We start from the raw sequence: 24,885 nt of genomic DNA, 5'->3' as shown, positions 1-24,885 counted from the left end.
GGATGTACAGAGTTGTCTAACCCATGTTCACATAAACAGTTTTCCCACAGATGAAGAGACACACATAAAGACATGTTTATCTCAATGACATCTCAGTCAAATTACATGACTTACCACAGCTCCCTCCTTAGAGGAGGATTTAAAGTGCACCGCTTTGGGTAACGTAATGATCCCTTTAATACAGATATTGGGATTTTCTCCACAGCTTAGGGGCCAGCTCAAATCTTTCAACTGATATAGGAAAAAACAACAACATTAACAACAGCAAGATTTCAGATTTCAGTTCAACAAAAACCCATCATTTTCTTTCATCAGGTATTTTTTTATCTTCTTATAATAATTACTTTGAGAGAACTGAAAAGGCGGATTTCTCACGTATAGTTTTCCATCATGTCCCATACTAATTTTGGGATCTTTTAAAAGGTCAAATGAAATCCCCTTTGGCATCAAATTTAATATGGAGCAGTTTAACCACAAAGACACCTCTGGCGCCAAAACAGTTAGCCAGACAGCAGTATAGCCAGCTAATGACTTCTGTGACTGAAGGAGTTAATGGGTTACTCTAAACAAACATTTGTAAGTAAAATCAGAGTAAACCTTTCTGAGGTGGTCTACCCCCCAAACAATAAAAAAAACAACAACAAAAACTCTAGAACGTACCAGTGTTCCATTACCATGTCCATGTTCTCTCCTCGGCCCATTCCTCCTTGTCTGACCTCACTTCCCCTTGCAGGAAGAAGATGGAGGTGAGGGAGAAAAGATGGTGGGGGCAGCCATTGGCTGTCTGGGACCAACATGCTGTGTGTGCTGGCGTCAGATGACAATTTTGCACAGAATTTACATTAACTCGCTTTCATACTTTGTTCTGGGCTGGCTAATGACGCTGCATAGGTGTAGTAACAGGGTTTATCTCCATGATCTCTTCAGTGATTTGAAGTGGTCACGGTGCCTGAGATCTATATGCACAGCGTTTTGCTTTGAAATGCTGCACATACAGACTCCAGGCAACATGACCACTTCAAATCACTTAAGAGATCATTGTGATTAGAGAAACCCTTTAAATAGGCGGCAGTATAAACTGCCAATCACCCAGGGCATTAAATGGGTGAAATATAAAGCTGTAAATATAAAGTACTTGGGTGGATCCCAACTTTATCACATTTCCAAGTTATAAAAGCAATATTAATTGTGCAATCCGTCGAACAGATGAGAATCCAATAATAAATAAAATTAAGTATCTAAATGTGAAAGGTGGCCCTTTGATAAAGCATTGTAAATCAGGAAAAACAATAATGGCATTTTATATTGTTTTTACTTCCTTGTGCTATTTCTGTCCACTGGGATTGTCTCATCGACCATTATTTTAATGGAGTCCCTTCCCCCCATCCGTATTGCAGGTGAGGATTATTCCACCCAACCTTTCTACCTTTTGGTAACTCAATCTATTTACTTTCTATTGTGGTCATTTTTATTGGCTGTATAATAGGATTTTCTGGGTTTGTAGATAATATCATTTGTGATACTGTGACCATTCGATGCAAGCACCATTTGTCTAAATGCTAAAACAGGGAATGTACCACTGAAGCGTCCTACGCGGAGCACCAAGGCGATCGGTAACATGTGAGTTTAAATGTATTATTTTGTCAAGATCTATCCACTGGTTTTAAGGGAAACAATAGGGTTATTGTGATCATTGATCTTTATTGAAGATTTAACAAGTTACAAGGGTAACAGAGTAGTATAACGTGGTACAGAGGCATGAATCACATGTAAATAAAATGCAAATTTTAACATTTGTAGGTATATAGATAAACACAGAGTTAGGAAGACGACCAAATGTAATTATGAAATTGGGTCGAGTGAATACAAAAAAAAAATCCAGTTAGGGATAGCAGGAGTCTGTTAAAATTGGTGTTAGCGAGGGTTATTGCAAGAAGCAGTGCTCATATGCTTTTCCTACAGCCCTGTCAGCGCTTCCTCCTCCCAAACTTTCACACCCTGGGATAAGTGAAATCATAAACATATCTACCCTGAACTCCGATAAGGTAAAAGTTCCAAAAAGTCACACCTTGGCACCAACAATGCCCGTAACCATCCAAAATCTGAGAGTTAAATGCAGGGCATCCTGAAACTAACTTTTAAGTACCTACCCCAAAATGCCTCCAAATATAAGTAGGTAGACATAGTAGAGTTATTTTCCAAGTCTTTTCCCGCGCTAAAATGTTTTTATACTTATTGTGTCTGACATAGTCAGTTGATACTCATATATCATATTCTGCCCAACACAAACTAAAAAAGAAAACAAAATAATTCCACAAAATGAAATGAATAAAACCGGTTTCACGGTCAGATGGCTGTATATGATGGCTAACCTGATTGGCTAGAACCATCAATGCTGGGGTACATCCGCTTACTCCAAAACTTAATGTTTTTACTGTAATTTGGCATCTGGTTTTAATTTCCTGAATCCACTCTCAGTTCATTCCTCACAAAGTATTCTCTTACAAGAAAACACAAATGGTGCATTTACTGATATTTGTTTTTTATCTGTTTCTGTGTTTAGCTTCTTTCGTGGGACCCACGGTAGTCTCTATCCCAGATTAGAGCACATCCTGTTTCAGTTACAGAAAATTGCAGACACTTTCCAAGCTCCTTTGGCAGTGAGAGGGTTAACCCGGTGGTGCATGGTGAGTTCAGATGCTTGTTCCACTGGTGTTAGTGAACACAGGATTAAGCCCGCATTAAGGTGTAATTGGAGACTGTGCTGAGCTGGCATCTCAGCAGTTACTGGGATAATGAGACGTTTGTGTCCTCACCTGTAATACTGTGATCCATATCTGTTCCATGGCCGTAACATATCGCAGTTTGAAATTCAGCTTCCCAAACTCCTTCTCGTCCCCAGATAATGTAATTGTATCTGAAACAAACAAAAGTCTTTTTATAGAAACTATTTAGAAAGAAGTTTCCTAGTGGAGAAATGTTTACAAACACTAGCCATTCTGTGGAGAAGGGGTGTCCAACTATGGACCTCCAGTTGTGAGTGCACTATATTTCCCATAATTCTCTGTAAACCACTAGGGAAACTACATAAGTAGAGGACCTTGGAGAGGACTGTACTCATCCAATGAAAGCTCTGCTTTGCTTTTGTTCTATTGGCTGCTTGAAGTTCTAAATTAGAACTTTGAGGTTTTCCCCCCAAAATATATTTTTTTAAATTCTTTATTTTGGTTGTGCATTTATGAAAATTACATACAAGCGTTCTATAGGTCACAGCATCGTAAGCAAGCTTCAATACTATACGTTTAAAACTGGAAGTGACATTTGAGGAACATGCACATTTTTTTATATTAATGTTTAAACAAGCTTTAACCATTTAGTTGCGTCTAACACAAAATGTTAACGTAGAGCTCCTTTAAATAATAAGAATAATACGGTATCTTAGACTCTGCGGTTAGATACAGGGGGCACGTTACAAATTGCTATGGGCATCAGGAGAGAGATTATCAGTCTCACACTGGTAATATATTATGCTTGCCATGAGATATCTATGTGCATTAAAAAGATAGCATTTTGTATTAACTTAACTGGCATACAAACAAAAGAGTTAGGTCATTGTTATACCACGGCACTGTCTTATCAAGGCTTTGAACAGGTGTAAGGCAAGTTGATCCTAGGCTAGGCTAGTCACAGAGTATGTGTAGCTGGTAGGGCTAAGATTAGAGAGAAAAATAAAATGTTCTCTGGGCTGCGCTACCACAGGTGGACACCCAGAGGGAGAGTAAGAATGTTCCAGGGGAGTTGTTGCCTGTCACAGAGCCTTAATTCTAACCCATGCAGCAGTGAAAACAAGCTGTATATTAAGTGATCTGTGGCCTTCGTATGGGGCTGCTCACCCTATGCCCGTTAATGGCAAGCTGCTAAGACTGGAACCCACAAGTCCACCTTTTTGTATGGAAGGAAGCCACCAGCCCCAAGTGCCTGTGCCCTCCCGCCTTGCTCTTGCTGCATAGCGGCATAGTCCAGTTACCGGACCATGGTCTCTGGGTCTTCTCAGTGCTTGTGCTCTGTATTGCCAGGTGTGGCTTAGCTGGCGGTATTCAGCAGGTCTCTTTGTTTTCAGCGATGTTGTAGGGATTCGCTTAGCGGGTTGTAGCTGGACGAGGTGCTTTAGGTAAGTCTGCTTTTGAGGGCTTGTGTCTGCGCTGGTGTGATGGCGAGATGTCTGTCCGCTGCACGCCTATTCAGCCGGTAAGGTAGTCTCCGTGGCTTTCGTTGCTTCAGGATTGTCGGGCTGTCTCGGGGTGAGTGTCGGCTTTTTGGAGTCCGCCCAGGCCGCTTCCTAGTGCGTGTGTGTTCTCCTCTGGCAGGCTGTCTCCTTCTGCACCATTTTTGGGCCTTGGCTGCCAGGGGGGTGTGCGCTCTTGTTGGATGCCTGCTAGCTCCGCTGTGAGAGTGTGGATACTAGATTTGTGTGCCTGGGCTTGCTGCTCCCTGAGTGCCATCTTCTCCCAGAATTTAGCAAATAGCATATCTAGTTTGGCAAGGAAGTCAGTCCCCTCCATAGGTCGGGCGTGTGTGACGGCGGCCATTTTGCTGGAGTTCGCCTCTTCCCGCCGTCGATGGAGCTCCCTTTTTGGGATTTTAGCAGGTCAAGCTTTGACCGGGATAACCCCCACCGGTCCGGGGGGGGGGGAACAGGGTGATTGGACAGCTGCCCTTTCGATGCAGGGCCGGGGAGAGCGGCTGCCTCCCCACAGTCCCCTCACCTCTAGGCCGCGTCTGGCCAGCATAGCCTCCCGGTCTCCGAGGATCTTAGAACGGGTATCAGGCTTGTCATCAGGACTTGCTTATCTCAGTCAGCACTTCCCGGTTTGGTTTTCGACTCGGATTTGGCAAGGATCAGCAGTAATGTGGCCCATTAGACGGGAGACCAGCTTACATGCGACCGCTCGGCTCGCTGGCTTAGCCCCGCCCCCCAAAAATAAAATTTTAATAAATATGACAGTCTTTTGTAATTACAGCTTAACTATATTACTGCTAAGTTAATCATCTTCCATGTATTATCAAATTAAAGTATATGCTTAAAATGTATTTACAATAATATAGAAAAATAAAGCACCACTCTGGGCACCATAACAACTTCTCTCAATTAACTAGTTATGGTGCCCGTAGGTCCTTTGCGCCATCTTTCTTTATAGGGTTAACCCCTTAAGGACACATAACATGTGTGACATGTCATGATTCCCTTTTATGCCAGAAGTCCATAAGGGGTTAAACAAGTGGCAGTTGCAGGGGTTGCAGCTGCGACTGGGCCCGTCACTCCAGGGGCCTGGCCATCCTGTCGATCCCCATGACCGGCATAACTTCATAGCCGTTGCAAAGCCACACTGGCCTGAAACACGTGGTTGCCAGATGACCGTCAGGAGGGGGCACACAGCACGCTCCACTCCTGCAGGTCACTGTATGTAGCATAGCCAAGCAGACCACGGTCTCACAGGAAGTTCTCACTGAGAGCAACAAGCACTTCCTGTCAGGCCGGGCAGCACAGTCCAGTCAGCCACACTACATGGAGGTGAGGGGAAATGGGAAGAGACACATGGAAAATGGTGGGGAGGAAAGGAGACACATGGAGAGGCTAGAGGGAGAGGACAGGAGACACATTGAGGGGCTGGGGGAGGAAAGGAGACACATGGAGGGGCTGGGGATAGCAAATGAGACACATAGAGGGGCGAAAGGAGATAAAAGGAGACACATGGAGGTGTTGGGGGGGAAAGGAGGGCAATTTTTGCACTGTGGCCCAGTGGTTTCTAGTTACGCCTCTGGGTTAAACCATTTACAACCAGCTTGACCCCAAATTGCTCTAAACAGCTTCTGTCTTCCTGGCCCCTATGCTTTCAGGATTTGGCTGGCATCCATGGAAAACTATTGAATCTGGAGAAGGATTGCCCAATAGGACAGTGCCATTGAGAGCACATTGAGTTTAACTATTCGTAAAAGGTTTAACTAATTACGGTGAGACAGCGCCCAGGATCTACAAGCACCATAACTACTTAATTCAGAGTGCTTCTTTAATAAATGTAATGCAGAATAGTACTTTATTTAAACTCCTCTCTAACATGTCATTTGGTGACATCTTGATATTCATGGCATTAAAGGAACAGTCTGAACAGCAAGCAACTTAAGTGCATTTCACAGGTTTTTGGCCTCGTTGTTTTCTTCCCTCTTCAAATCCCTTTAGTTTTAGAAAGAAAAAAAAATTAAAAATGTTTTGCAGCTCTCTGCATCATAACCCCGTCCTTTAGCCACATTGATTGGAAGGTAAACAGCGCAGCTCAGCCAGTGAAAGATTAGTGTATCTGAGCTGCTGATATGACTACATCCCACAGCCAATCACAGTTGTCTTATCAGTTTAGCATATCAAAGCTGTCCTAAGCGTAAAGGAGGATGTTAACAAGATGACAGTGATTGGTTGGGAGCGGATTAATTTCAGCAACTCCGCTCATACTGCGCTTTCATTGGCTTAGCAGAGTACAAGCCCAGATGAGATATGAATAAGGGATATTGGACATGGGGCTAAGGAGGATGAGTTACACTGCACTTAAATTGTGCTGGAGTCTGGTTTGTACCAAGAGGATCCTATACCTCCCACCTTTGGCATTTCGTAAAGCAGGACGCTGATGGGCAGGGTAGTAAGGAACATATGTGTCTCTGGCGCCACTCAAAGGGGCCGTACCCATCTAGAAGAGGAGAAGGTCTGCCCGAAGAATTGACGGGTCATATTGGCGTGAATGCACAATGTGTCATATGGATTCCCGATGTCACGATTCGGGGAACCCAACACGCCAACACACACACAGACACACACACAGAAAGTGTGCCGTACCGGTCCTTAGAGTGGCCGGGCTAAGCACACACAGAATAGTCAGAAGACAAGCCAAGTAAGGGGAACCAGAAAACAGAATAACGAGAAACAAGCCGAGGTCAAAGGGTAGGAGAAAGTCACAAAGTCAGTATAACAAGCCAGAGAGTACGTAACCAGAAAGCACACGTTCAGTATCAATACTATAAAGCAAAGACCACAACAGGGCACAGATAGACAGGAAAGGTAAGTATTTAAATCCTAGCCTGAATCCTGATTGGCTAACCACCAATCAGTATTAACAAACACACGTGGGGGATATCTATACCCCCCACTGTGTTTGTTGCACTGTAGCTTTAACGCCGGGTCACGTGAGTGACCCCGGCGCTTAGATAACAGTGCCGGCTCCCAGCGTGCAGCGTTAGACATGCTGCCGCTGGGAGGAGGAGAGGAGGACGCGAGCGGCGTGTCAAGAGGAGAGGACGCCGCTCGCTTACCGGTAAGGGGAGAGGGGACCGCGGGCGGCGACGGACCGAGGGTGAGTGCTGCGAGAGGATTGCAGCCTCCCCTCACCGCTGCCCGCGGAGCCCTGACATAACCCCCCCCTCGAAGACCGCCCAGAGGGCGGGAAGCCGAAGGCTTCAAAGGAAACCGCGCATGAAAGGAGCGGATCAAGGAGGGGGCGTTCAAGTCAGAGACAGAAACCCACGACCGCTCCTCCGGGCCATAACCCTTCCAATCAACCAGATACTGCAACCGACCTCGAGAGAAACGAGAATCAAGGAGAGCAGCCACCTCATAAACGTCACTAGAGACCGCGCGGAGGGCATCGGAACGCCTGAGAGAGCCAGAGAACCGATTACAGAGCAAGGGCTTCAAAAGGGAGGTGTGAAAGGTGTTAGGTATGCGCATGGAAGGGGGCAAGGCCAGGGAGTAGGATACAGGATTCACCCTACGCAACACCTTATAGGGACCAAGGAACTTGGGCGCGAACTTCATCGAGGGAACCCTAAGGCGGAGATTCCTAGAGGACAACCAAACCCTATCACCCGGAGCATAAGAAGGAGCCGCACACCTACGACGATCAGCAAACCTCTTTTGAGTAGCAGCAGCACGACAAAGAGCAGCATGGACCTGATCCCACATCTTCCGTAAGGAGGCGAGGTGCTCGTCCAAAGCGGGCATTCCCTTGTCGGAGAATACACCGGGAAGGACAGCGGGTTGGAACCCATAAGCCACCATAAAAGGACTTAAGCCAGTAGACGAATGTGTCACAGTGTTCCTGGCGAACTCAGCCCAGGGAAGAAGATGAGACCAGTTGTCCTGGTGCGCATTCGTGAAGCAGCGTAAATACAACTCCACAGACTGATTTGCTCGTTCGGCAGCTCCATTAGATTGCGGATGATAGGAGGAAGTAAACGATAAGGAGACCCCCATCTCAGCACAAAAGCCTCTCCAAAACCGAGAGACAAACTGAGGGCCCCTGTCAGATACGATATCTTGTGGTATACCATGCAAGCGGAACACTTCTTTGGCAAACACCTGAGCCAACTGAACCGCAGAAGGTAGCTTCTTAAGCGGAATGAAGTGCGCCATTTTGGAGAACCTATCCGTTACAGTCAAAATTACTGTCTGCCCATCAGATGAAGGAAGATCCACAATAAAGTCCATGGATAAGTGTGTCCACGGTTCCTTGGGTACAGATAGGGGCATAAGGAGTCCCAGGGGTTTAACATTAGGGGACTTACACTGTGTACAGACACGGCAAGCCTGCACGTAATCCACCACGTCTTTTTTGAGTGAGGGCCACCAAAACTGTTGGAGAAGACCCTTGTAAGTCTTGGTAACCCCTGGATGACCAGCCGTTTTGGCTGTGTGAAATAAAGTTAACAACTTCTTTCTGTCTTTTACTTTCACGTACAGCTTACCAGTAGGGGTCTCAGAGGGTGCTTGGGGTTGGTATGACTTGATACCATCAAGAAAAAGAGACGAGATAACCAAACGGGTAGTGGCTATTATATTAGTTGTGGGTACAATGGGCTCAGGAGTGGAGGTAATTGAATCTACAGGTTCGTACTGGCGGGAGATGGCATCTGCCTTGACATTTCGATAACCAGGCCTGTATGTGATTATGTACTGAAAACGTGAGAGAAATAAAGACCATCTAGCCTGACGAGAGGATAACCTCTTAGCATCTGCGATATAGGATAGATTTTTATGATCGGTTATAACCAAAATCTTGTGTCTAGCTCCCTCTAACAAGTACCTCCATTCTTTAAATGCCATCACTATGGCTAATAATTCCCTGTTCCCAACGTCGTAATTCTTTTCAGACTCTGACAAGCGTTTTGAAAAGTAACCACAGGGAAGGAGGGGTTCGTCATACGATTGTCTTTGTGACAACACTGCTCCTATACCTGATTCAGAGGCGTCTACTTCCAGTACAAAGGGAAGGGAAGGATCAGGATGGTGTAACACAGGGGCAGTGGCAAATGCCTTTTTTAGAGTCTCGAAGGCCACAATAGCATTAGGATTCCAAACCCTGGGGTGTAAACCCTTTTTTGTCAGTTTAGTGATAGGGGATATAATGGATGAGAAGTTTTTAACAAACTTTCTATAATAATTGGCAAACCCTATAAATCGCTGTATTGCCTTAAGTCCTTGGGGAAGAGGCCAGGACAGTATAGCTTCCAATTTTGAAGGATCCATGCTGAATCCTTGTTCAGAAATAACATAACCCAGGAATTGTACAGAGGTTTGGTCGAATAAGCATTTCTCTAATTTACAATAAAGACCATTCTGCAACAACCTTTTAAGCACCATCCTGACATGAGTATGATGTGTCTTCAGATCTGGAGAATATACAAGTATGTCATCTAGGTAGACTACAGCACAGACATGCAGTAGATCTCTAAGGACATCGTTTATGAGGTCCTGAAAAACGGCAGGAGCATTACACAATCCAAAAGGCATGACCAGATACTCGTAATGCCCACTACGCGTATTGAACGCCGTTTTCCATTCATCGTTCTCCTTAATACGAACAAGGTTATAAGCCCCCCTGAGGTCTAGTTTAGTAAAATACCTAGAACCTTTGACACGATCAAACAATTCGGTAATGAGGGGAATCGGATAGGCATTTTTAATCGTTATATTGTTTAGGGCTCTGTAGTCTATACATGGTCTCAAATCGCCCTCCTTTTTTGCCACAAAAAAGAAACCAGCACCAGCAGGAGAGGAGGACCTTCTAATAAAACCTTTACTTAGGGCCTCCTGTATGTACTCCTCCATTACCTGGTTCTCTTTTTCAGAAAGAGGGTATACCTTACCCCTAGGCGGCATAGTACCAGGTAAGAGGTTTATGGCACAATCATATTCACGGTGCGGGGGTAGTTTATCTGCCTCCCTTTTTTCAAACACCTTAGCTAGGTCTGCATACACATGAGGAACATAAACAGACATAACCAGTTCTTTGGTCTCATGGGTCACCAGAGGTTTCTCCAGTGGTCTACCGTCTATGGCCTCCACAGCCAAGGGAGTAACCTTTTGGATCAGAGTCAAAGATGCGGTTTTAGCAAAACTCTCATCCATAAGATTGTCAGCAGCCCCTGAATCTATCAAGGCTTTGGTAATCACGGTAGTATTACCAACAAAAAGGGTAACCGTAATAAACGGTCTAGTAATGGGGACGTGAGGGGTAAACGACATAACACCCGAGGTCGACCCCTCTTTAGGCCTTGGGTGCTGCAGTTTTCCCCGCAATTCAGGGCAGGTTCTTAGAAGATGTCCCCTTTTCCCACAGTAAAGGCATAACCCTTCCCTTCTTCGGTATGATTTTTCTACCTCAGTTAACCCAGTAACACCCAATTGCAAGGTTTCAGGGGGAGGTTGGCTAGAAGGGGGTAATGCCAGTAACGCAGTACTGGGTAAAGCAGGTAACATCTGTGTATACATACGCCTCTGACTACGTCTCTCTCTAATACGATTATCAACACGGATGATATAATCTATAAGATCATCCAGAAGGACAGGCAATTCCCTGGACGCTATTTCGTCCAGGATGTAAGCAGCCAAACCCTCCAGAAAGGCTGTAACGAGGGCATCATTATTCCAAACCACCTCAGCTGCTAGAGTGCGGAATTCGATAGTGTAATCCGCTACAGATCTGTTAACCTGTCGGACCCTAAGCAGAGCTTTGCCAGCAGAAGCAACCCTACCGGGTTGATCAAATGTGCGTTTGAATGCGGTCAAAAAGTCTGCAAAGGACATTGGGGAAGCATTCTCCCACATGGGATTAGCCCAGGCTAAAGCTCTCCCTGACAAGTGGTTTATCAAAAAGGCAATTTTAGTTCTGTCAGTGGGATAGGAACGTGGGTTCATTACCAAATGGATGTCAATTTGATTGAGGAAACCACGACACAAAGCTGGGTCACCACTATAGCGCTGTGGCGGTGTCATATGGACTATATGAGCAGGAACGGGTACTGGAGTGGCAATGGGTTCGGACACAGCAGCAACCGCCTCCTGGACGGCAGGCTGCTGGTGTGCAGTACGAGCCAGTATGGTCTGCAAAGCTGGAGCAAACTGATCCATACGGTGTTCCAAGCCTTCCATTCTAGCCTCCTGATTAACTAGGAGCTGTGGTATGTCAGCAGGTTCCATTATGGCCCTGTTGTAATGTCACGATTCGGGGAACCCAACACGCCAACACACACACAGACACACACACAGAAAGTGTGCCGTACCGGTCCTTAGAGTGGCCGGGCTAAGCACACACAGAATAGTCAGAAGACAAGCCAAGTAAGGGGAACCAGAAAACAGAATAACGAGAAACAAGCCGAGGTCAAAGGGTAGGAGAAAGTCACAAAGTCAGTATAACAAGCCAGAGAGTACGTAACCAGAAAGCACACGTTCAGTATCAATACTATAAAGCAAAGACCACAACAGGGCACAGATAGACAGGAAAGGTAAGTATTTAAATCCTAGCCTGAATCCTGATTGGCTAACCACCAATCAGTATTAACAAACACACGTGGGGGATATCTATACCCCCCACTGTGTTTGTTGCACTGTAGCTTTAACGCCGGGTCACGTGAGTGACCCCGGCGCTTAGATAACAGTGCCGGCTCCCAGCGTGCAGCGTTAGACATGCTGCCGCTGGGAGGAGGAGAGGAGGACGCGAGCGGCGTGTCAAGAGGAGAGGACGCCGCTCGCTTACCGGTAAGGGGAGAGGGGACCGCGGGCGGCGACGGACCGAGGGTGAGTGCTGCGAGAGGATTGCAGCCTCCCCTCACCGCTGCCCGCGGAGCCCTGACACCCGAAGATTAATGCCATGTCCTTTCTCCTAGATTCCCTGCGATCGCATATTCTAAAGCTACCTGGAACAAAATGGCTTCAAATTTTACTGAAAGTTCTCATTAACCTTGACAGTAATTCTGCAATATAGATTATTATATTATAATCTTTCTCTTTGCTTTACAACCAAATTCAGCTAATTTTAAAAATTCAGAAAAGACGAATCAGCACTACAATACTTACCGAGACTTCGATTGCTGCCTTGGGAATCTTTTCTGGAGGAATTACTGCTACGGACACTGGAAACAGAATCGTATCTCTGCAAAATGGTGACATAACTTCAATTAATCATTAGTGATATATAAAGGAGTCAGGGATATAAAATATATAACCATTGTGAGAGATATCTCTCTATTGATTTAGTAATAGAAAAAAATATAATATATAAATACAGGGGGGAAAAGAATAAATAAAGAAAAGAAATTGAAACATGCAGTAGAAAAAAAAAAAATTTTTAATGAAAAAGTTAATAAATTCCAGTCCCCCTCTGGAGCAGAGCATGTGAACCAAGAGACGTGTCCAACATAGATTCTTACTTAGCCCTGCCGCCTTCTGCTGGAGATTTGGGGTCTATTAGGGAACTCATTATTATTTAATATAGAATTAGTATGGTTAGACAGTAACACATCTTATTTCTCAAGGTTGCTTGAGACTCTTGAGAGCTGCAGCCTACACGATCAGCATGTTACACATTCAGAAAATAATTCTCTGTCTGCCTTATACAGGGATTGCTGTGATAATATATATATTTTTTTATATCTATCAGCATTGCGTCTGAGTTTAAGTGTAAATGGCAGTCAGGTTGATCTTAGCACAATACATTCATTCAAGTATCAAATGGGAGAACATTTGAATTCTGAGAAGAAGGATGCCACCGATCTAATTTCCAAGTACTTTATCCCAACATAGGATTTATTTCTATTTCCCAGGTACAGAGCGGATTATCAAGTTGGGCAGCAAGCAGTTGTTTTGGGACATTTTAATAAAAATAAATTATTAAAAAAAAAAAATATAGCTTGAAACCACATTTGAATATATAAGTCAATACAGAAAATGTGAGAATACTGGGAACAATTTGAATATATTTATCTTTAAGTCATGTATCGCTGTAGGTCTTCGGTTGGGAATTCTATTTGTTTAAATATCTGTTTGTATTTTTCTTTCACGATCAATAAAAATTGTTAAACAAAAAAGTGCAGGAGACATTTTTTGAAGCTGTAGTTTTGGTTGTGGTAGACATACAACGTATCTTTGGCTATGCATCATAAGAACTGTAATTCAATAAAAATTTAAACTCCGTTTGCCACCCATGTGCTAAAAAAAAATTCATCATTCCTTCATAAAACCGTTGTGATGTTTTTATGTTTTTGATGACTGCCAGCACAGCCCAGAAAATGATTTCAGTGACCTATTCTTCAAATGTAGTATAACTGACAGAAACTTCATTTTGAAAAATACCTTAAAGGGACACTATAGTTACCAGAACAACTACAGCTTAATGCAGTTGTAGTGGTCAGTATAATAGCTCCCTTCAGGCATTTTCATGTAAACACTGCCTTTTCAGAGAAAAGGCAGTGTTTACATTGCCCCTAGGGACACCTCCAAGTGGCCACTCCTCAGATGGCCACTGGAGGGGCTTCCTGGCTCAGGGATTCAATGCGTCTCTATGAGGAGGTGCTAATTGGCCCAAACTGCATTTGGCCCCGCCCCTTGCCGATTTTAGCCAATCCAATGCTTTTGATAATGTCACAAAGGGGGCGGGGCCAGCAGACCCGTGGAGAGCTAAAAATAAGGTGAGTTTTAACCCATTCTGAGGGGTCTAGGGAGGGGCAGCCACCTAAATGGTGGGTTTAGCACTATAGGGTCAGGAATACGTGTTTGTGTTTCTGACCCTATAGTGATCCTTTAAGGTGCTCCGAATATGAAGAATTCTTTAATTTAAACACTACATTTTGTGTTTATTCAAGAATTAATTAGCAATTTTATTAGCAAATATTTCAAACGCTGAAGCAAATATTGAAATGAGTGCAACTAGATTAAAGCTGTCCAAACTTTTCCCACCAACAGCTGTTGGGCCTATGGCTCACAGAATTCTTTGCGAGTCAACAGCTGGTCAAGAATGCTAGGCATTGTAGTCATACAACTGAAAAGCCAAAGTTAGACAACCCTGCAGTAAAGCAATTTGCATGGACCTCAGATATGCCATTATTCAAACATGCCCCATCTTGAGTTAATAAGTGACCAGTCTTAGAGAGGGAGCCTATCGGGGTCGGGAAAGAAAAATCAGAGCTCTGTCTGGCCAAACAACCACTGAGAAGGACTGCCAAGGACTAAGTATACACTTCACATTTTTCCTAGTTCTTTCACAATATGCACTTTCAATTACCAATCTTCGAAACATGTGACAACCCTTTAGATGACTGAGGAACAAGTAATTTATTAAGTGTCTCTCTAAAATGGCATTCCAAAGAATTCACCTGAATCTGAGCCTATTTTCTAATTTGCTAGATATATTGTGCAATGACTAATGAAACCCAAAATTTAGATCAAAATAGCTGATTAGGAGAATTTTGCAATTTGGTTGTTCATTCACTATAATTCACGGCTTTGTGGGAAAACCCCTGGAAGTTAAGGTATTACATTATCCTTTCTACTGAGCTATGCCATATAACAGACACAAAAAAAATGAGGAGGAAAAAATGTACTGGGAATTTTTATTATATTTGTACTGAGATAAAAGAATTTCCCTTGTGCAATTTATTTAAATAAACTATTGCAATTCTTCTTCTTGAACGTGCTTTTAAAGTGTTACACTGTACACATTTGCGCAATTAGAGTTTTATTTCCCTTCATTCCTCTGGCTTCCTGGAGAAGGTACAGAGTATTGGGTAACAATAGATTTGCTCTCACAATATAATCAGACCATGTATTACACACATCATCATACCTGCATGTACTTGGATGAGCTAGTCAGATCATAGAGCGAGCCGCTTAGGGCCTGGGAATCAGATGGTTTGATGTTCCTCAAATCGCAGACTGAAAAAAGACACAGATTAATATTAGCTATTATATTTGAAATTGAAAATGGCAAACTGATACAGACATTCCATCAAGTTTATTCACTATGTAGCAAGTTATAGGACCTTGCACCAACTTGAAAAAAAAAAAAGGCGAAACTAGCCAAGTAGTTTTTTTCTAACTCTGCTCGTTAGGTCTTACTAAGTTGTCACGAAATTGTAAAGAGTTATTAATTAATTAACCTTAATTGGCAACACAATCACAGGTTTTTTAGAGCCTCATTTTATCATATTGTTTATATATAGCTGGCAAAAACACCTGGTCATATTTCTAATTTACCTGAAAATGAGAACTACAGGAAAAATGCTGCCCTGCTGTAATACCATTCATATTGACTATCACGTTGCAAGCCAGATATGTTGGTAGAAGAGCTCAGGAGACATGGACTCCTACTGCAGACTGTCAGACTGCACTCCCCAGATACCATGTGGAATTCAACTCCCATAATTATCTGCCAGGCTAGATGCGTCTTAGCGTTATGGGAGTAGTTGGCAGGATAAACAGGGGGATATGCAAATTACCAAGCCTGCCTCGCTGTCAGTACTTTCACATCACTCAACCCTGAATGACAATTGCCAAACCCAGTGGCTTCAGGGCTTCCACAGACAGAAATAGGAGAGGTGATTATTACAGCTGTAATAACAGAGGCGGCCACTCCCAGTATTCTGTTCAAAAACAATGTATTACATATTGAAATGCAAAGGTGTTTATCTGTTGCGTTCAGACGAACACTTGATTAAAGGAACTTTATAGCATTAGGAATACAAACATCCCCTGTGCATCCCCTAAGTAGTAAAAATTAGTATCAGCACTTGTCACACCTGTCTCCCCGCTGCCACCCAGTCTCCCTGGCTGCGATTATAAAGACTAAGGATCTCATCCAATCCAGTGCTTCCTCATAGAGTGCCCCTTTAAACAGGTTATTCACAAAATCCCGAATTTTAGCAAATTAACATCTTTTAAAAAAATCGAGCCTAATTTAGCCAAGTTGTGCGTAGGGCCTCATCAGAGGAGTACCCAGTGGTGTACCTACCAGGGTTGCAGCTGCGACTGGGCCCCTCACTCCACAGGGCCCAGCTGCAGCCGCGACCCCTGCCACTGTGGCCCGCTTGGATAACTTATGGGCCAGTGCACAGCTGCCCGGCCCGGGTCTGCGGTTCCTGATGTTGGCAGGAGGGGAGAGCTCCCCTCCTGCCTGTGTGTAGTGTGGCCAAGCGGTCTGACAGGAGCGGATTAGACAGCATGATTATTGCACAGGTGTGTCTTAGGCTGGCTACAATAAAGGGCCACTCTAAAATGTGCAGTATTATCACACAGCACAATGCCACAGATGTGGCAGAAGTTTTGAGGGAGAGTGCAATTGGCATGCTGACTGCAGGAATATCCACCAGAGCTGTTGCACGTGAATTGAATGTTCATTTCTCTCCGTCTCCAAAGGCATTTCAGATAATTTGGCAGTACATCTAACCGGCCTCACAATCACAGACCACGTGTAACCACACCAGCCCAGGACCTCCGCATGCAGCATCTTCACCTCCAAAATCGTCTGAGACCAACCACCCGGACAGCTTCTGCAACAATCGGTTTGCATAACCAAAGAATTTCGGCACAAACTGTCAGAAGCCGTCTCAGGGAAGCTCATCTGCATGCTCGTCGTCCTCATCGGGGTCTCGACCTGACTGCATTTCTTCCTCGTAACTGACTTGAGTGGGCAAATGCTCACATTCGATGGCGTCTGGCACTTTGGAGAGGTGTTCTCTTTAAGGATAAATCCAGTTTTTCACTGTACAGGGCAGATAGCAGACAGCGTATATGGCATTGTGTGAGTGAGCAGTTGCTGATGTCAACATTGTCGATCGAGTGGCCCGTGGTGGCGGTGGGGTTATGGTATGGGCAGGCGTATGTTATGGACAACGAACACAGGTGCATTTTACTGATGGCATTTTGAATGCACAGATATACCGTGATGATATCCTGAGGTCCATTTTTGTGCCATTCATCCACGACCATCACCTCATGTTGCAGCATGATAATGCACAGCCCCAGGTTGCAAGGGTCTGTACACAATTCCTGGAAGCTGAAAACATCCCAGTCCTTGCATGGCCAGCATATTCACCGGACATGTCACCCATTGAGCATGTTTGGGATGCTCTGGATCGGCGTATACGACAGCGTGTTCCAAGTACTGCCAATATCCAGCAACTTTGCACAGCTATTAAAGAGGAGTGGACCAACATTCCACAGACCACAATCAGCAATCTGATCAACTGTATGCGAAGGAGATGTGTTGCACTGCGTCAGGCAAAAGGTGGTCACACCAGATACTGACTGGTTTTTGGACCCCCCCAGGACCCTCCCAATACAGTAAAACTGCACATTCTAGAGTGGCTTCTTATTGTGACCAGCCTAAGGTACACCTGTGCAATAATCATGCTGTTTAATCAGTATCTTGATATGCCACACCTGTGAGGTGGATGGATTATCTCGGCAAATGAGAAGTGCTCACTAACACAGGTTTAGAAAAAGTCTTAGATCTTTGAGTTCAGCTCATGAAAAATTGGGTCAAAAACAAGTGTTGCGTTTATAATTTTGTTCAGTTTACATTGATACACAAACATTCATACATGCTCACATTCACACACACAAACATGTATATGCATACATGCTCACATTCTTGCACGCACACGTGCACATACACACACACACACCAACATTCATACATTCAATCACTCACACATAAACACTCATTCATACACACAAACATTCATACATGCACATACCACATACTCACATTCATAGACTCACACACACACACTTGATTTATATTTGGCTCATTATCCCTGGTGTCCAGTGGTTTGCTGCTGTGATCAGTCTGTGCACTGAATGCGCCGCTCCCAACAGCTTTGTCCCAATGTGGCTGGGAAGATGCTACATTCAAGCTCTCAGCATAAGTACAGCATAAAAGGGGCAAAGATTTTCATGGCCTCTCAGGTCATGTAGCCATAGGCCCCAGCATGCTCATGTGGATGGGTCTCCATGTACACTGAAAGAACCAGTACCACATTCGCAGGAAGGGTAGGTATCTTCTTCTATGGTGCACAGGCGGCATTCAATGGTGGATCCTGGCCCAGAAAGCTGCAAATAATCGGTCCAGTCTATTCAGGATGGGAGACCGCAGGCCTCTAGTGTCGAGTAAGCATGTGGTATCCACCATTTTAAAGGAAATGCCGCTCCCATGGCTTGCGTGATCTAGTGTACAACTGGGCACAACAACAATAGTGGTAGGTGCTGAGATAACCCATACCGACAGGGGGCTATATAGAAGACTCAAGTAGATTCTGTAGATATGTGTGATTCGAAGGGAAGAGGGATCAGCCATCTTCCTCTAACCCACGTTGATCTACCACAATCCAGATTCACCAAAACGTGGTCGTAGCAGAGTCAAAATTACATACAGTTGCAAGAAAAAGTATGGATTTCTGCACAAATTGGTCATAAAATGTGATCTGATCATCCTCTAAGTCACAACAATAGACAATCACAGTCTGCTTAAACTAATAACACACAAAGAATGAAATGTTGCCATGTTTTTATTGAACACACCATGTAAACATTCACAGTGCAGGTGGAAAAAGTATGTGAACCCTTGAATTTAATAACTAGTTGAACCTCCTTTGGCAGCAATAACTTCAACCAAACGTTTCCTGTAGTTGCAGATCAGACGTGCACAACGGTCAGGAGTAATTCTTGACCATTCCTCTTTACAGTACTATTTCAGTTCAGCAATATTCTTGGGATGTCTGGTGTGAATCGCTTTCTTGAGGTCATGCCACAGCATCTCAATCGGGTTGAGGTCAGGACTCTGACTGGGCCACTTCAGAAGGCGTATTTTCTTCTGTTTAAGCCATTCTGTTGTTGATTTACTTCTATGCTTTGGGTCATTGTCCTGTTGCAACACCCATCTTCTGTTGAGCTTCAGCTGGTAGACAGATGGCCTGAAGTTCTCCTGCAAAATGTCTTGATAAACTTGGGAATTCATTTTTCCTTCGATGATAGCAATCCGTCCAGGCTCTGATGCAGCAAAGCAGCCCCAAACCATGATGCCCCCACCACCATACTTCACAGTTGGGATGAGGTTTTAATGTTGGTGTGCTGAGCCTCTTTTTCGCTCCACATAGTGTTGTGTGTTTCTTCCAAACAACTCAACTTTGGTTTCATCTGTCCACAGAATATTTTGCCAGTACTGCTGTGGAACATCCAGGTGCTCTTGTGCAAACTGTAAACGTGCAGCAATGTTTTGTTTGGACAGCAGTGGCTTCCTCTGTGGTATCCTCCCATGAAATCCATTCTTGTTTAGTGTTTTACGTATTGTAGATTCGCTAACAGGGATGTTAGCATTTGCCAGTGACTTTTGTAAGTCTTTAGCTGACACTCTAGGATTCTTCTTCACCTCATTGAGCAGTCTGCGCTGTGCTCTTGCAGTCATCTTTACAGGACGGCCACTCCTAGGAAGAGTAGCAGCAGTGGAACTTTCTCCATTTATAGACAATTTGTCTTACCGTGGACTGATGAACAGCAAGGCTTTTGGAGATACTTTTATAACCCTTTCCAGCTTTATGCAAGTCAACAATTCTTAATCGTAGGTCTTCTGAGAGCTCTTTTGTGCGAGGCATCATTCACATCAGGCAATGCTTCTTGTGAAAAGCAAACCCAGAACTGGTGTGTGTTTTTATAGGGCAGGGTAGCTGTAACCAACACCTTCAATCTCATCTCATTGATTGGACTCCAGTTGGCTGACATCTCACTCCAATTAGCTCTTGGAGATGTCATTAGTTCACATACTTTTTCCACCTGCACTGTGAATGTTTACATTGTGTGTTCAATAAAAACACACAATGTTTGTCTATTGTCTATTGTTGTGACTTAGAGGATGATCAGATCACATTTTATGACCAATTTGTGCAGAAATCCAGATCAATCCAAAGCGTTCACATACTTTTTCTTGCAACTGTATATGAAGCAACTGTATATGAAGTATATGCAACTGTATATGAAGGAGCCTCACAAGTGTAAAGTAAAGTATCTGCAATCAGTGCAGATCAATGTATGCTGTAAATACTTTGCTAAAAGTGTGATTAATACGCATTCCTCTCAGAACGTCCAATCCATGCATCCAATCATCTTGGAGGTTAGGTCCTGCCCCCTTTCCTGACAATTTTAATTGTTTTCTTAAGAAAACAAGTCAGGAAATATTAAAAAACATAGCCTCCCTGGGCTTCAGTTTAGGAGGTTATCTGTACTTTTCTTATTCAGTTATTCAGTGCAAATGTAACACACAATTAAAACTGATACCAAAATAAGAGAGCATGTGATTTCAGCAGCCAATCAGAGTCTGTGATTTTCAAATTAGCTCCCATCTTCTCACTGAACAGGAAACGTTTTTTTAAATCTCTGATGACGCTCTGTAGCCAACATGCCCTAGATCAGGGGTTCCCCACCCAGTCCTCAAGTACCCCCTACAGGTCCAGGATTTAGGGATTACCCTGTTGTGTCTAAAGTGTTTTTTTTTTTTTTTTAGAAACAACTGGGCAATCCTGGACTGGTAGGGGGTACTTGAGGACTGGGTTGGGAACCGCTGCCCTAGATTATCAAGAAATCTTTTATTGGAAAAAAAAAGTGTTCTATGATGCATATAGAATTTCCAGTGACAATGCAACTTTAAATAACCGATAAATATTTTGTAGGATATATAAACATGTGTGCGATTAGTAGGACAGTCATCACTAGTAACACATGATTTGTTTGTTCCTGGTTATTAACACTGACCGCTGCAAGGATTCTGAAAGCATCTGGAACAAAGGATATACAATTGTTCATCATCTGCTCCTAGATGAAGCTTACATCCAGAGACAGACAGACTTCTGCATCGCATTTTAATTTAAAGGGACATGGGGATATTCTGGGACAAGAGATATGATGTTAAATTAATTACTATTATGTATTGTAAGGAACAAATATATGTTTTTTTAAAGAAAAAGAATAAATATGTAAATTCTTTCTTGTCTTAATAGTTTTCTGCATACATTTTAAGTATTTATTGCACCATCATCTTTATAAATTCAACATTTTATCACATTTTACCATTATTGAAAAATAATTGATTTGAAGTTTACCATGAAGACAGATGCCTCTTGCCGAGAAACAGTACCACTTGCCCAGCATCTGTAGGCAGGTACCCACCATGCCCTTCTCATACAGGTCTCACCTGATCTACATGGTATAGCAGAGTACCATGCCCATCTCCCCCGTAAAGTCTCACCTGATCCGTATAGTCTAACAGGGTCTGCGTGCAGCTTGGTTCGCCGGTTCAGATCAGGAGAATTATGCGGTGGGATATAACTGGGGTTGTAAATTACATCTAAGTTGGGTCCTTGTTGATAGAAGTTGGAAAGCTCTGCTTTTCTATCAGTGAAGGTGGCTCTGGCAGATCCTCAATAGGAAAATATATATAAATGTCAATTATTTAACACTATACATGCACACAGACATACCCACATATAGGTATATATCTAGTAATCAGTCACAACATTAAAACCACCTGCCTAATATTGTGTAGGTTCGAAGACATAGAGAACTTGCTGGCATTTCTATTCTGGACTGCTTTTACAGGTAGAATTAGTCTGATATGCTTCAGATATGTTTTCTCTGTAATGGCACATGTAAGCAAAAAACATTTTGAGACCTGAGCGGGGATTTACCGAAGGGCAAGCTACTGAGTTTCTCTAAGCTTTCGTCCGTTCTCAGCAGGGCCGGCGCTACCATAAGGCGGCACAAGCAGCCACCTTAGGGCGCACCGGCCTGGGGGGCGCAATCCTTGGGTGACCGGCAGTAGGAGAGCACCTTGCATAGTGCTCCCCTCCTGCCGGTCATTGCGTGTAGAGTGGCCGAGCGGACGGGACGCGGTTTACCCGGTCTGACAGAAGATGCAACAAACTGCTTCCTGTCAGACCGGGACAGGAAACAGGATCCTCTACCGCGTACCGCCCGTTCAACCACGCTACATGGAGAGAGAAGGGGGCACAATGGAAGGTAGGAGGGGAGTGGGGGACAATACAAGTTACAGGGTGGGGAAAAGAGTTACAGGAGGGGGGACACAATAAAAGTTACAGGGGTGGGGAGAAGAGTTACAGGAGGGGGGACACAATAAAAGTTACAGGGGTGGGGAGAAGAGTTACAGGAAGAGGGACACAATAAAAGTTACAGGGGTGGGGAGAAGAGTTACAGGAGGGGGGACACAATCAAAGTTACAGGGGTGGGGAGAAGAGTTACAGGAAGAGGGACACAATAAAAGTTACAGGGGTGGGGAGAAGAGTTACAGGAGGGGGGACACAATCAAAGTTACAGGGGTGGGGAGAAGAGTTACAGGAGGGGGGACACAATCAAAGTTACAGGGGTGGGGAGAAGAGTTACAGGAAGAGGGACACAATAAAAGTTACAGGGGTGGGGAGAAGAGTTACAGGAGGGGGGACACAATCAAAGTTACAGGGGTGGGAGAAGAGTTACAGGAGGGGGGACACAATCAAAGTTACAGGGGTGGGGAGAAGAGTTACAGGAGGGGGGACATAATAAAAGTTACGGGGGAAGAGAAGAGTTACAGGAGGGGGGACACAATAAAAGTTACAGGGGTGGGTAGAAGAGTTACAGGAGGGGGGACACAATAAAAGTTACAGGGGTGGGGAGAAGAGTTACAGGAGGGGGGACACAATGAAAGTTACAGGGGTGGGTAGAAGAGTTACAGGAGGGGGGCACAATAAAAGTTACAGGGGGAGAGAAGAGTTACAGGAGGGGGGACACAATAAAAGTTACAGGGGTGGGGAGAAGAGTTACAGGAGGGGGGCCACAATGAAAGTTACAGGGGTGGGGAGAAGAGTTACAGGAGGGGGGACACAATAAAAGTTACAGGGGTGGGGAGAAGAGTTACAGGAGGGGGGGGGCACAATGAAAGTTACAGGGGTGGGTAGAAGAGTTACAGGAGGGGGGACACAATAAAAGTTACAGGGGTGGGGAGAAGAGTTACAGGAGGGGGACACAATGAAAGTTACAGGGGTGGGTAGAAGAGTTACAGGAGGAGGGACACAATAAAAGTTACGGGGGGGAGAGAAGAGTTACAGGAGGGGGGACAATAAAAGTTACAGGGGGGAGAAGAGTTACAGGAGGGGGGGACAATACAAGTTTCAGGGGGGAAGAAGAGTTACAGGAGGGGGGGACAATAAAAGTTACAGGGGGGCCAAGAAGAGTTACAGGAGGGGGGACAAGAAGAGTTACAGGAGGAGAGGGACAATAAGAGTTACAGTAGGGGAGGGGGACAAGAAGAGTTACAGGAGGGGAGGTGGGCAATAAGAGTTACAGGAGGAAATGGATGGATTTGGAGACCAAGGCAACATCTTAAACTCTTTGTCATGTTCCTCAAACCATTCCTGAACAATTTTTTGCAGTGTGGCAGGGTACATTATCCTGCTGAATGAAGTCATTGCCATAAGGGAACACAATTGCCATGAAGAGATGTACGGGTTCTGCAGCAATCTCTAGGTAGGTGTTACGTGTCAAAGTAACATCCACATGAATGCCAGGACCCAAGGTTTCCCAGCAGAACATTGCCCAGAGCATAACACTGCCTCCGCCGGCCTGCCTTCATCCCATAGTGCATCCTGCTGCCATCTCTTCCCCAGGAAAATGACGCACGCACACACACACCTGCCCATCTGCCTGATCTAAAAGAAAACATGATCCATCAGACCAAGCAACCTTCTTCCATTACTCCGTGGTCCAGTTCTAATGCTTTTGTCCCCATTGGAGACATTTTCGGCTGTGGACTGTGGACATCATGGGCACTCTGACCGGGCTGCGTCTACGCAGCAAAATGTGATGCGCTGTGTGTTCGGACACCTTTCCACCATGGCCAGCATTACATTTTTCAGCAATTTAAACGACAGGAGTTCTTCGGGGTGATCGGATCAGATGAGTTAGCCTTAACTCCCTGCATGCATCAATGATACTTGGACACTCATCTAGCTCTAACCGAGTTTTCTAGCCATCACTTTTTGGCATTTCAAAAAGTTACTCAGATCTTTTCGCTTGCCCATTTTTCCTGTTTCCAACACATGGAATTCAAGAGCTGACTGTACACATGCTTCCCCATATATCCCACCCCTTATTCATTTCACCTGTCAGTGGATTTAATGTTGTGGCTGATCAGTGTACACACATGCGCTCTTCCATGAATTAAACAATACCTTTAATTCCTTCCTGGTGAGAGGGGCTGGTAAGGGTTCGGGGTTGTATATAGGACGGCTTAAATGTTGGAACGACAAATGGCACATGTCGTCCATCACTTGGCAGTTTGGAAAGCAAGTAATCTTCTGTACATCCTACTTGTCTCTTTATTGAGACCGAGGTAATTGCTGGCAAGCCCACAATATGGGATCCTTTTCTGGCCTCTCCAGAGAAGTCTTTTTCAGTCAAAGCTGGAAGAGATTAAAGCACATTGTTATCTTAGCGGGGTTATGATTATACTGAACATAGTGGGGGTGATT

The 24,885-nt window shown here is 44.3% G+C and overlaps 1 protein-coding gene across 3 annotated transcripts in view; it reads right to left on the bottom strand.

Annotated features, from left to right (window-relative positions):
- Nucleotides 1-24,885, bottom strand: part of TC2N (tandem C2 domains, nuclear) — a 47,812-nt gene that overhangs the window by 10,166 nt on the left and 12,761 nt on the right. For 2 of the 3 annotated variants that reach the window (XM_063440020.1, XM_063440021.1), the window contains exons 4-9: nt 24,586-24,816; nt 21,612-21,782; nt 15,162-15,250; nt 12,398-12,473; nt 2,817-2,917; nt 115-231 (exon numbers count right to left, since the gene is read on the bottom strand). In XM_063440020.1, the coding sequence (XP_063296090.1) occupies nt 115-231; nt 2,817-2,917; nt 12,398-12,473; nt 15,162-15,250; nt 21,612-21,782; nt 24,586-24,816 (785 nt within the window). The remainder of the gene's footprint in view (nt 1-114; nt 232-2,816; nt 2,918-12,397; nt 12,474-15,161; nt 15,251-21,611; nt 21,783-24,585; nt 24,817-24,885) is intronic. The other variant, XM_063440022.1, reaches the window with a different exon arrangement.

The sequence above is a fragment of the Pelobates fuscus genome, chromosome 13, assembly GCF_036172605.1.
Source record: "Pelobates fuscus isolate aPelFus1 chromosome 13, aPelFus1.pri, whole genome shotgun sequence".
NCBI classification, from domain to species: domain Eukaryota; kingdom Metazoa; phylum Chordata; class Amphibia; order Anura; family Pelobatidae; genus Pelobates; species Pelobates fuscus.
Note: the sequence above shows the minus strand (reverse complement) of the source record. Positions and strands in the feature narration are given on the sequence as shown.